Source organism: Protopterus annectens, chromosome 14.part0 (assembly GCF_019279795.1).
Source record: "Protopterus annectens isolate FY-2018-M chromosome 14.part0, PAN1.0, whole genome shotgun sequence".
Taxonomy (NCBI): domain Eukaryota; kingdom Metazoa; phylum Chordata; order Ceratodontiformes; family Protopteridae; genus Protopterus; species Protopterus annectens.
The window spans coordinates 784,302,606-784,316,186 of record NC_056748.1 but is presented as its reverse complement, the minus strand read 5'-3'; the positions used below and the strand labels follow the sequence as shown (position 1 = coordinate 784,316,186).

At 42.6% G+C, this 13,581-nt stretch overlaps 1 protein-coding gene across 1 annotated transcript in view; it reads left to right on the top strand.

Annotated features, from left to right (window-relative positions):
• Positions 1-13,581, top strand: part of CUEDC2 (CUE domain containing 2) — a 480,204-nt gene that overhangs the window by 377,356 nt on the left and 89,267 nt on the right. Inside the window, exon 7 of the mRNA XM_044055621.1 lies at positions 2,146-2,206. Within this exon, the coding sequence (XP_043911556.1) occupies positions 2,146-2,206 (61 nt within the window). The remainder of the gene's footprint in view (positions 1-2,145; positions 2,207-13,581) is intronic.

Here is a 13,581-nt window from a genome sequence, read left to right as displayed (position 1 = left end):
TAAGAAACATTTGTGGTTGTGATGTAATATAATATGGACTATCAGAATATGCTGGAAAATGTATATATTTTCAGTTTGAGTAAATTTTTCAATGTCCTGATTGCTCTGCCATGAGCTGCTATACAGTGGAGAGTCGATTTATCCAAAACGTCAATTATCCGAACACATCCTCTCAAAACTTTCAGCTAGGAAGAATCATAAAGTCTAAATATGTAAATGTTATATGTATTCGCTTGTGAGTGATTTTGAGCTTGTACTAGAATAATATACTGTACCGTTGTATTTTTCTTGTTTAATGTTCATCAAAAACATTTTTAGAAGTTTTTTTTATTCGGTTCAATCATATGTTTGATTATCCAAACTACCCTAGGTCCCATTTAGTTTGGATAATAGACTTTCTACTGTATTTAAAAAATATATATATATATTTCTTTCACAAAAATTAGAAACAAAATGTTGACTTGGTCCTTCCATACAGTATGTGATACTGCAGAGCACATTGTGTACAGATTAAGAACTTTCTGATTAGTTGGAAAAGAACGGTGAGCAGTATTTACAGTGGCTCATAACAGCAGGGAAAGCCTGTGGCACTAGTGCAGTGAATGGAATATCCTACACACTTTGGCTGTGGAAGTGCATACTAAAATAAATAGTTAAAATAAGTGATCCTTACTGTCTTGAGTCATGGTAATCCAGTATTCCTCACCCATGCATGCGCACACATATGCACGTGCATTGTTGATGGATAAGTAGGTGTTTGCATTCACAGTAGGTCTGCTTTTATTTTACAGACATTAGTAGCCTGTTCAACTTAAAACACTATACTGAAATAGTAATCTTTCGAACACAACACCAGAGAGCAGTCACTAATACCAGCTTTGAAGTGAATGTCTACTCTAAGGTTGTCCTTGTAGGGAAGGTTTTATTTACTTTAGCTCATGTGTGGAAGAGTGCTGTTTTGGTCTGCAGGTTCTGACAAACTGAGACTGGCCTGTTCACAATTGGGGTGTGTAGCTGTACCCTCTACATATTAATTTCCATTATCCACTTATCCAAATGGGGGAGCTGAAGCCTTTCTTGCCAGCAATTGAGCTTATGACAGGTAGCCAATCCTAGGTAGGCTACTAGTCTGTATTAATACATAAAGGCAGTTTAACTGCACCAGTAACTTATTTTGTAGGTCTTATGGATGTTGGAGGAAACCAAAGACACTTGTAGCGGTATGCATATCGTGCCTTCTGGGGTACAGTATGCATATTGTGCACATAGGCCACCCCAATGAGTAATGGAACCAGAGACCACATTATTCACTGTTTTCCACACACTTTTTTTTTTTTACTGCAAAATTACTGTATGTAAGAAAATTTCTTTTTAAAACATTTGAAGTATTAGGTATTTGCATGGGGATTGGAATGTACGCCGTATCATACAGACTGTGGAAATGAGTGATAGATCACAACTTAACTTTATTGACATTCAGTGTTACTGTTAGTTATTATAGGTTTTATGTTAAGCTATACTTACTTTACCCAGACTTGTATTATACCCACTATAGACAACAGAAATTCTTCCACTATGAAAGCTACGTACATGTCTTACAAAAAAAAATGCTTTAGCAGTCTCAGTCCTGTAGTGAGCATAGAGTGACTGAGCAGGCTAACAGAGAATTTCCAAAGTGGTTGAGAAGCTGAGTACCCCAAGAATGGCAAGCTTCATAAGACTTTAGTGATGATAGAGCTGGCTTCTTCATTTCATGGTCCTAAGGTTTTTAGGCACATAGTTATCTGTTCTTTAATTAGGAAAACAAAGTTTGCAAGCACTTTGGAGCACAAAGTAAATTGTCATCTTGCCACTGTGTTGCTGAAACAGTTTGAGGTGAGACTTGCATAACTTTCCCTGCTGCTTTGATGAAGGGAAGTTTGCAGATGTCTTTGTAAACATTAACTGCATTCTGTTCTAGGTAGCCTTACAATGTAATAAACTATACTGAATGAAGGAGGAAGTCATAAATTAGTGCTCACTTTTTTCCTGTTTGCACAGTAATAAGAGCACAAGAAGAATGTTTCAGCATAAATTAAAAAAAAAGCATATTTACTGAACCACAGTGCTTTCAATTGATACTAACAGTTTTGGTATTTGTTACAGATATATGCTAGTGGAATGTGATAAGGACGAGAAGTTTCACAGACCAGTAGCCCCAAAAGAGGTATGATGTCATAATACACAAACTTTGCTATTAGTGTTAAGATTTTAAGTAACTTAAAATGAAACCTTTGAAAGTGTGCTGCTGCAGCTTCTTGCCTGTGGTATTTACTCACCTCACACCACAGAAAACAGTACCTTAGAATGAGGTGATAGCCAAGGTTATCTATAGGAATTATTTATGAAATCAAAACATATGCCTAAAATGATAAAGTAGAATAGGAGTGTTTGAAGATTCACAGTTAGAATTATACGGTTTGAATTCTTTTCTCAGTGAAGATGGGTCATTTAATACTTCAAGCAGGAGCCAGTTTTCAGTGGTGAACAGGAAGACTGGCTCTGATTAAACTACTGTCTTCAGCTGTGCTGTGTGTAAGTAGACAGAGGGAAACAAACCCAGTCATAACTACAGATATTTTTTTTCTGAAGTTAATAGCATTAACCCTTTGATCTGCTAGACATATCTATCTGTCTGTCCATCCATCATTTTACCAAGTTAGTTCTGCTAGGATGGTAGCCTGTTTTCAGGAGAGACTCAAGGTGGTATTTATATTAGGGGAAATTTGACCAGAACATTGGAGAACTTTCCCGACTCTTTTTTATAGCTACTGTGGAATTTATATCTACATGAGCTACCCACCAGCTCAAGCAAGCGATCTCAGTTTAACATAAAAGACATATTATGCTATGTTGCAGGGAGAGATTAAGAATAAACACACTGAGCCAACTCTGAGAACCCTGCATTTGTCCTCAATTGTAGCTATCCATCCTTCTATTCCATTTCAGTATTTCTTATTCTCAACTAAGGATGGCTCCTCCTTCTACCATTGACCTGTTTTGGTAAAAGGTAGTTGTCTTGGAGGAGGTGCACCCTCTGTTTTCCACCAAAGGATTTGCATCCTGGAGTTTTTGCATTGATATAGACCCTAGTTGCCTGACTGATACAGGCTTATAAAGAGTCTAATTCCAGAAAGCAGCTCTTCAAGTCAGTGAGCTGTGATTTGGTTGTTATATTCAGGAATAAAATTCTTCTCCTCCTCCGGTCCCTCTCCCATGTACAGCATAGTTTGATGGCCAGTGAGAGTGTGTGACACAGCTCTTCTATGCCAGAGCTCATGGTTAAGGCCTTGAACTCTGCGGCTTGCCTGTGTGAGTATGAGATTGCATCTTCAGGAGGATTTACTAATGGGTCAAGCCCACTGGCATTGCATCACGTCTCTACTGCAGTTTGAAACCTCCTAAACTGCAGGAAGTGGCTGGTTTACAATTTTTGTCCTCAGTCTCGTGTACTGACTGCCAGGACAACACTACTTCCCTCCTGACCAGGCATTCTTGTGCTGAATACATTATGATCTCCATCATCCAGTATACAACCCAAAGACCACAGCAATTTGTCACACTGTTGCCACACAAGAAGTTTAAAGCCTTCATTTTTATAGCAAGACCGCATTCCTTTCTGACATTATGGAGCTTAGAATCTTCAAGTCTGTGTCTCATCTTGCCAGGTTGCAGTCCTCCCATACTGATTAGGTACTGAAAGAGTTTCCCTGCATCTCTGAGCATGGACTCAAGAATGCAGTTCTCAAGACTTTGCTGCTTTCAGTGTAGGGTTTTTGCTGTACATGTAGTAAAGCAATAGCTAGAGCAGCAAGCTCAGGCAAATGTCAGCATTGCCTGGCTGAGTCTGTTCTCTCTCAAAGATAAGCTCAGGCAGTTAAGACCTACTTGGATGATCTGTTGAAGAGGTAGGGGGCTTTCAGTACTGTGTAGAAAGTCTGCAAACTTCCTTTGGCCTCCCATTATTTCTTCCTTTTCCAGACCTATCAGACACCTTTCTCCATAGAAAAAAATACTCCATGTAGACCAAGGAAGTAGTTCACTTGCATCTCAAAATCTTTCCCATTTAGGTCCCTGTCAACTCTCACAAAAGGATGCTACACCAGACTAGCAATCCTGACTACACTCTAGGACTACTTATCAGTAGAGATGATGTTTTCCAAATTAGTCCCAGACTAGAGCCGTAACCAAGGACCAGTGAGTTCCAGACATGGTTAGGGTTGGCCACGTCATAAGAGTCTTAGGTTCCTCTCCCCAAAAAAAAAACTTCTTTAAGAGACCAAGTTGCTTTTGCAGAAATTTTGTTTTAGACTCCGAATCTATTTCTCTGAGGGGCTGTAGAGGCCATTTCTCATTTGGAATAAAATAAGATTCTATTTCTGTCTGGCTTTAAAAAAGGGAGGCAAGATATGTATCCCATCCTGGACCTCTGTTGCTTCAGTGAATATATATGGCGCATCATATTCTGGATTGTGACTCTCCAGTGGGTCAAGTCTGTATTGCTGCAGGGTACCCGGAGAGCATCACCCTACTTAATGAGGACCTAGTGGTGCATCAGCTGTAGCTATTTAGGTGGGTGGGTACCATTTTCAGTTTAAAAAAAAAAAGGCTGCCTTTTGGGCCTTCTTTTACAGTGTTGTCATGGTATTGGCTGTAGCTGTAGTGGAGAAGGAGCTCCCTGTGTTGCTGTCAGTGGACATCTGGCTGTTGGTAGCCTGCTGAGGGACTTCTTTGGTGTCTCTAGAATGGGTTTTGCCATGACTGCAGTCCCTGGGTAGGGTGGCAAAAAACAGATGTCCTCTCTAATCTAATTTTTTGGTCAGGAGCAAATTTTCTATGCCTTCTGTGCATGTAGATCGTAGTATACCATTTAGTGGGACTGCTACGTGTGGTAAATGTAAGGCTTGTAAGTTTATAGTGAAAAGTTTTCCCCATATAAATGTATTTTTTAATACATGGGATCATTTTACTTGCAAGTTTGAGGGTGTTATTTATGCACTTAAGTGCCCTTGCAACCAATTTTATATTGGCGAAACAAAAAGGGCATTTAATGTTAGATTAATGGAACATGCTAGAGATGATATTAATAATAAAGAAGAAAGTACTGTGGCCATGCATTTTAAAAAATTTCATCATGGTAAAAATGCGGGGTTACAAGGAACAGTTTTGGAAAAAGTGAAAGTTTCTTGTTTTGATACTAATAGTCTCACAACAATTATTATCTAAGGAGGCTATTTATATTTTAAAGTTTGGTACTTTATTCCCTCATGGATTAAATGAAGAAATGAACTGGAGGGTATTAATTTAACTGTTTTATTGTTTCATTTTGTTAAAGCTTTTAAGTGGGTAATTGACTAATTATCCAATTTTCAATTGTTGGTATATAAAATTTGTGTGTTCTTATGGTTTTTTACTCCTTGAAGGCTACGGCCGAGACGTCAGAGGAAGAAAAGTGTGCAACAGAATAAATTTGTGGATCACCCTTTGGTTGTATTTCGTTTTTTTGTCTGGTGGTTGCTGTTGTTAGAGTCCGGTCTAAAGGGTTACTTTAACTGGTCTGGGAAAAGGCTTCCTGCGTAAACATTTATTCCTGTCTGTGAAGAGAACCTAAAAAGTCATGTCTGAGTGAAGATGCTGTGGATGGCTCAAGAACTAACTTATCCTGCATTTTTTTGGATTTGAAAGCCCTTACAGTTTTTATTATACCACTTGCACACTTGAGAATGTGGCTAAGTGAATTGTGAGCTGTTGGTCACACTGCAATCATATGCTCATTATTTGCATATGTCTGACTTCTAGCTCCAGACCCTGGAGTGTTGAGTGATCCACACTACATTTGTTTATCTGTTTGTATCTTATTTGCTTAATGTTGGCAGTCTTGGTCTGGAGAAGGCAACAGTATCAGGGGATTGTGGGTAGGTTGGAGCTTGACTTATGAGGAGTTTGTTGACATTGCTGGAGGCTGCCAAAGGCACCAGTTCTACAGTTCATGTCTGGACAGAGACCAGAGAAATCTAATGTTCCAGTAAATATGTGGCTTTCATTTCAGGCAGGGCATTTAACTTCTTGGCTCACTCATATGGTAAAGTATAAGAGAAAAATAATGTGAGGTCATATTAGATTGCAAAAGTTCTGAAGACACCCATTCAGAGAGTTACAGATCTTTCGATCTGATGTCTCTTCATTCTGTCCTCAAAATGTGGATACTTCAGATCTGTTCGGATCTGACACTGGCCACTCTAAGACTTTGGATCCAAGGGTTATTCTCCTCTTTACCCACAATCCCATTCTTGCATTTAATTCAGATCTCATTTTAAGTTTGATTGATGTGGATACAAATCTCTTGGCTCAGTGCTTTGTGAATTTTTTAAAAGATGACAAATGACTCTTGTATTCTTCTTTCCTTTTGGGGCTGTGTTACTGTATCTTTCCTCCCTCTCATACCCAAAAAAAAAACTTTATACTTTGCTCTTGCTTGGGGTAGTTTTCTTCATTTCTCTCCATCTTAAGATAGTTGTTATTGCTTTTTCACTTAGTTGAGTCTGTATTTTATTTTTCTCAGCAGTGTATTGTGGCTTGTTGTTTTTAATGTCTCTTAATTTTTTATGTTTGCTGCTAGTCTTGGGGTGTAGTGATAGGATGGAAGAGAAACTCTCTTTTTAAAAAAACACATCTCCTGTGGCATACAATTCCCAGCCAGGATGCCTATAGACAGTTCATGTATTGTTTAGGGGGACTCTCATTTGGTTGAAGACTACTGTCTCTGTGCAGCTTTCAGAGCCAGAGCTATCACAGAGGGGTGCAGTAATCTTGTACTTAAGGGGTTTCTCTATGACACAGTGGGAGAAGTTTCCCCTTCACAGTCTTCCCCTTCAGCCAGTAAAACTTCTGATAAGGGTAAAGGGGAGAAGCTTAAGAGAAAGGAGGGGAAAAAAGATATGGGACAGTATAAGGAGAAGATCTCCTCTAGGAAATGTTCTGCAGACTGATCAGGTCTGTCCAGTCCTGTGCCAAAGATCCCAAAGCTGTTGGATCCAGCCTGTGTTCTAGATCCTGTCAAGCTTGTGTCCAACTCTTCTGTTTCTAGGACTCTGGATGTTCATCGTGCATACAGCTGCAGTCATTACAGATGGGTTATCCTGCCGTCAGGCGGGTCCTCGGTCGGCCGAATTCCAAAGTCTAGGTCCAGCATCGGTTGTCATCGCTTCTTCCCTGACGTCAGTGCGGCAGGGGTATAAAAGAGGCAGCCGACGCCATCTTCTTCAGTCTTTCTTGCCACGCGGTGCCCGAAGCAGAAGCAGTTCGCAAGTGCCGGTCGGCCAGCTCCTGAGATTTACGAAAATATTTCAGCCGAAGCCTTCTTGAAAGCTAAGTACCCCGTTGGGGAAACTTTTCTTGCCTCAGACCGATGTCAGACAAAGTTAATAATTGCATTTCATGTGGGAAGCAAATACCGCATAAGGATTTCCACTCTTTCTGTATACCTTGCTTAGGCCCAGACCACGACGTCTCGGCCTGCCGTTTTTGTGCTAGATTCAACAAGCGCACTATTAAGCGCCAGGCGGAGTTCGCCCTTCACTATTTAGGTAAAAAATTATATTATGTCGTCGGATACTCCGACTCCAGTTTTGAGTAAAAGATGCAAAGATAAGGACCGACATACGAGGTCTGCACCGACTACTGACACCACGCTAAGGCCGACTACCGGTTCTCAGCGAGGTGCCTACGCAGCCCCTGAGTACCGATGACACAACATTACCGGTGTCTTCAGTACCCGAGGTTGCAGGCTCCTCGATCCCCATTCCTACTACAGATAGCGACGCCACTCTTGGTGGGAAACTCAGAGTTTAGACAGGCCTGCCATTTCTCAAGGTGTCTTCAGGCCTTCCTCCTTCTCTATTAAAGCTTTCACTAAATCTAAAGCAGCCATGAAAACCAAAAAACAGGGACCTCAGACCCCCTCTCAGGGCCCCATGCCTAAAAAAACAGATGCTCAAGATGGCTGAGGATTTGATTACTCTTATCAGGGGTTCTCAACCCCCCTCGGACAAAAGGCCCAGATTAGAGGAAGACTACCCTTCCTCAGATCAAGCCTCTATTACCTCTGAACATTCTGAGGACCAGGACTATGCCTATTCTCCTTTTGAAGACTCTGATGCAGAGGAGTCTATTCCCTCGGTCCCCCCCCCCCCGAGGACTACTCTTTTGGGGAAACCCTACATACATTGAGGGAACACTTTCACTGGGAAGGCCAAGATTACTCAGATTCCAAGAAAAGGCTCAGGGATTTTCTCTCGCTCCCCCAGCATAGGCCCCTGGCTATCCTTCCTGTTTTAGATATATTGGATGATGTGTACACAGAAGCCAGCCTTAATAATCCAGATTCTTTACCTCCAGCTCCTGTTAAACCAGACAAGTATTACCGGGTTCCTGATTCACACCAGTTCCTATACAAAAGCCATACTGCTGACCCAGAAACTATTTCACAGGGTCCCAAGGGAATTAAGGCCTCTACTGCTAAAAACCCATTACCTTCAGAGAGAGATTCCAGAGCTTTAGAAATGTGGGGGAAAAAGGTGTACACCTCGGCCACTTTAACCATGAGGGCATTAAACTGTCAGTTCCATATGTTAAAGTATCAACAGTTTTTGTTATCTCAGTTGAAAAGCAAAATGACACAACCAGAACAACCAGATTTAAGAGTTGCAGGATTTGTTGCATGGTGCAGAGCAAGTGGGTAAACATACCTTGCAGTGTGGTTTTGATGCTTTAGAGGCCTCATGTAGAGCTGCTGTTACGGGGTCTGTTATACGTAGACATGCTTGGCTCAAAGAGCAAGCCTTACCAGATCATGTCAAAGCTAAATTATTAGATGCACCTCTTCAAAAAAATGTATTGTTTGGTGTTAAAGCTGAGGAGGTACTAAAGAAAATAGAGGAAAAAGCGAAATCAATGCAAACAGTGAAAGATTTGATGCAGGTACAACCTCCACGTTTCAGCAGAAACTGGCCTTCAAAAAATTGGTCCTTTCCAGCCACGGACAGACCTCAAAGGGGCAGATACAGACGCCCAAGGGGTAGAGGGCAACCTCAAGGATCTTTCAGAGCCAGACAGTGGCAAGCACCAACCCCAAGAGGTGGAGAAGATAGATCACAGTCATTCAGAAAACAGACACAATGACTTCCCCCTTTACCTGCCAAGCAAAGCTTTAATGGCAGCACCTTTGGGCGGAAAACTGGCATTATTTTCAAAAAATTGGCATATTGTTACAAAAGACAAATGGATTCTGGACATTATAGACAGAGGCTACAGGTTCCATTTTCACATCCTTCGAAAAATGAGAGGCATGCCAAACCTGCTACAAAATCAAAGGGCAGAGGCACAAAAACAAATTTCAGCTCTCATGGACATGAAAGCGATTCAAGAGGTACCTGCAAAAGAGCAAGGTCAAGGGTTTTATTCCAGACTATTCCTGGTATCAAGGAAAGACAAAGATTGACCTATCTTAGACCTATCCATCCTAAACACATATTTACAGGTACCAAAATTCAAGATGCTCACATTACAGCAGCTTCTTCCCATACTGGGCAAGGAGTCTTGGCTGGTAACATTGGGCCTCAAGGAGGCATACCTGCATGTCCCTATCAGACAAGATTGCAGAAGATACCTCAGATTTCTTGCAGGTTCAACCCATTATCAATTCTCTGCATTGCCCTTTGGCTTATCTACTGTGCCCAGAGTGTTTATGAAATGCCTGGCATCAGTAATCGCCTTCTGCAGACTTCAAGGAATACAAATATACCCATATCTGGACGACTGCCTAATCCAAGCGGACAGCAAGGACATACTACTGAAACACCTGGCGTTTGTAATAAAACTGTTGAACTTTCTGGGATACACAGTCAACAAAAAGAAGTCAAAACTAATACCCTCTCAACAAATAATTTTCCTGGGTGCCAGCTTGAATACAACCACCCAGATGGCCTACCTCACGCCAGACAAACAAGGGCAACTGTCTCAATACTTCAGCAAAATGGCAACCTTCACCAGGCTGATTGCAAGGAAAGTCCTGCAGGCTCTGGGATTCATGGCATCTCGCATCCTACTAATCCCATGTGCAAAGCTGCATATGAGGAAACTTCAATGGTACCTAAAAAACTTATGGTCTCAACACAGCCACAGCTTGGAAACAATTATACTACTCATTCCATGCCTTCAAAAGGAATTTCTGTGGTGGGCTCATGCATGCCAAAGAAACATAGGTCTCCCTTTCTGCGTACCTCAAGCAACTCAAATCATCACAACAGACGCCCCAGACTACGCCTGGGGGGCACACATGACAGATCAGTGCATTCAGGGAAAATGGTCCCAAAAAGAGAAGCACCTACACATCAACCAAAAGGAAATGCTAGCCGTGTAAAATGCTATTATGGCCTTCAAAGACCTACTGCATCCAGGCCAGCTATTGATAAGGACAGACAACACCACAGTGATGTGGTACATAAACAAACAGTGGGGAACTCATTCATACCCCATGTGCAGGCAAGCCATGACCTTATGGAACACAGCACTGGAATTGCAAATTCAACTACAGGCACAATTCCTGCCAGGGAAGGAAAACACACTGGCAGACAGCCTAAGCAGAAATATGACAGATCCACACGAATGGAAGTTGCATCCTCAAGTTTTCACAAAGATAACTCGGGCATGGGGACAGCCAGACATAGATCTCTTTGCTACCCACAGAAATTACCAATTGAAAAAATTTTGTTCAAGGACCTATCATCCACAGGCCTGGAAAGTGGACGCACTTTCTTTCAATTGGACAATGTTGACAGTCTGCCTTTCCGCCTCTTCCTCTGCTGCCCAAAGTTCTATTAAAAGCCAGAGCAGAGAGGCCGAAAATAATCCTCATTGCTCCAGATTGGCCAAGACAACACTGGTATCCGCTCCTGAAGAGCCTGACACATTCCCCACCATGGATCCTACCTCTAGTCCCTCTTCTGTTGTCCCAGCACAACTTCAAGACTCTTCACAGCCAGCTCAAAACCCTAAATCTAGCTGCATGGAGAATTCTTTGATTTCCCAAACAGACCCTCCTCTCCAAGGAGGTGCAGGATGTCATCTTGGAGGCCAGAAGACCTTCTACTAGAAAAGCCTACTCCGCCAAATGGAAACGATTTTGTGCCTGGAATCAAGAAAAGGGCCAGAATCCTTGGGTAATAAATTTACCTCAAATTTTACAGTACCTAGCTGAGATGGTAAACAGTGGACTTTCCTTCTCCTCCATCAAAATCCACGCTTCAGCCATTTCTGCACAATACAACACAGATCCTCCTTTATTCTCTCATCCTCTCTTAAGACAGTTCCTCAGAGGGGCAAAGAATATAAAACCCCCAAGGAAACCACCAGTCCCTGCTTGGGACCTCAACTTCGTATTGGAAAAGCGACCCTTCCTCCCTTCGAGCCAGCTGCTTCAACAGAACTACAATACTTGTCATGGAAAACAGCCTTCCTTCTGGCTATCACCGCAGCACGCAGGGTTTCGGAGCTACAGGCCCTCATGGCTGTGCAACCTTTCATCATTTTCCATCAGGACAGAGTTTCCTTACGAACCAACCCTACCTTTATGCCAAAGGTAGTATCCAGTGTAGCTTTGAATCAGACTATCCACTTACCTACCTTTTATCCTAATCCACAAAACAAAGGGGAAAGACTACTGCATTCCTTGGACATTCACAGACAACTTCGTTATTATTTGGACAGGACAAAGCCATTCAGGAAATCCGAGCAACTCTTTGTGTCCTATGCTACAGGTGCTCAAGGAAAGGCCATTTCCAAACAGACAATCTCAAAATGGATAGCCCACTGCATACGCTTTTGTTACTCATTTCATGGAAAAACTGTGCCTTCACGCATCGGATCCCACTCCACCAGGGCCACAGCTACCTCTGCAGCTTTCCTTAGGGGGGTTCCTACCAAGGACATTTTGGAAGCAGCCATTTGGAGTTCAGTGCACACTTTCTCCAAACACTATCACCTTCCACTATACTCTAAATCTAGAGTGGGATTTGCCACAGCAGTCTTGCAGGGCATCCTTGCTCCTCCTAGTTCCACTTAGTGCCTGCCACCCCTACTTAGCTTTGGGATTCTTCCCATCTGTAATGACTGCAGCTGTACGCACGATGAACATAGTACAGTTTTGTACCTACCATAAATGTAGATGTTCGAGTGCTCATACAGCTGCAGTCCAGGTTACCCCCCTCCGTCCCCTCGTAGGACAGGCCTTATGACAAACACCTTCTCATACAACCTATTTGGGGTATTCTTTTATGGTGTATTTGCTTGCAACTACTGTTTTTTGATTAATCTATATTGCATGATTACATAAGTTTATGTTTTGCCTTCCTTCTGGGGCACCTGACATCTGGGGCAAGAAAAACTGAAGAAGATGGCGTCGGCTGCCTCTTTTATACCCCTGCCGCACTGACGTCAGGGAAGAAGTGACGACAACCGACGCCGGGCCTAGACTTTGGAATTCGGCCGACCGAGGACCCGCCTGATGGCAGGATAACCCATCTGTAATGACTGCAGCTGTATGAGCACTCGAACATCTACATTTATGGTAGGTACAAAACTGTACTTTCTGTCTGGAACCAGTTAGCCCCAGGCTCAGATCACCTTACTTCAGAAAAGGTCTTTACTCTGGGTGTCAAGTCCCTCTGCTTCGACATCATCCTTGAGATCATTGCTGTCCTTCAGTAGACTTTCCAAAGTGGACATTCACAGAATGATGAGGAAGTTTCCGAGGACCCAGATCCAGTTGGAGGTTCTCCCGGCAGCAACCTTTGCTGGAGCTCTAGACTTGCTCCTTCCTCTGCTCTGATTGTTCCTCTTTCCTAGTTCTGACCCTTTGGGTTTGGGGCACCTGGATCAATGCGGATCCTGGGGATTGACCACGTAGGATCCAAAGGACTAGACGCAGACCATTTCTATGACCCAGTTGACTCTGATCTCAATGAGTTTTGGAGCTGAGGAGTTGGGTCCGGCATTATGAGAGTGGGTCAACTCCGAAACTTTCATATCCATCTCTTCCTCTTGCCATTTCAGCCTTTGACAGCTCTGCCCTAGCATCGGCATCAGAGCTAAGCCAGATGGATTCTCAGAGCTTCTCTTTGTCAGGATCCTTAAATCCTACAGAGTTGGCATCAGGACCTGTCTCAGCATTAGCTTTTGAGACCTTTGAGTGCTCTCACAATCAAGGGCGCAGACTTCCCTTCCCTGCTTGAATCTTGCCCTGCCCCAACAGAGTTTCAGGTCCTCTCTCCTTGCTTCCTATTGCAGCAGAACAGCCAACCCCTCAGAGTCTCAAGGCATTTCACATTGTGGACTTTGCATGTTTTTCAGAGTATTTCCCAGAGTATCCAACTAGAGGTACTAACTGAAAACATTCATGCAAAAGGAGGCACATTGATTCCTGTCAGGTGTCCCCCACTGAAGATGCCAATTTCAATGAAGTGGAAGGGTCACCTGGGACCCCCC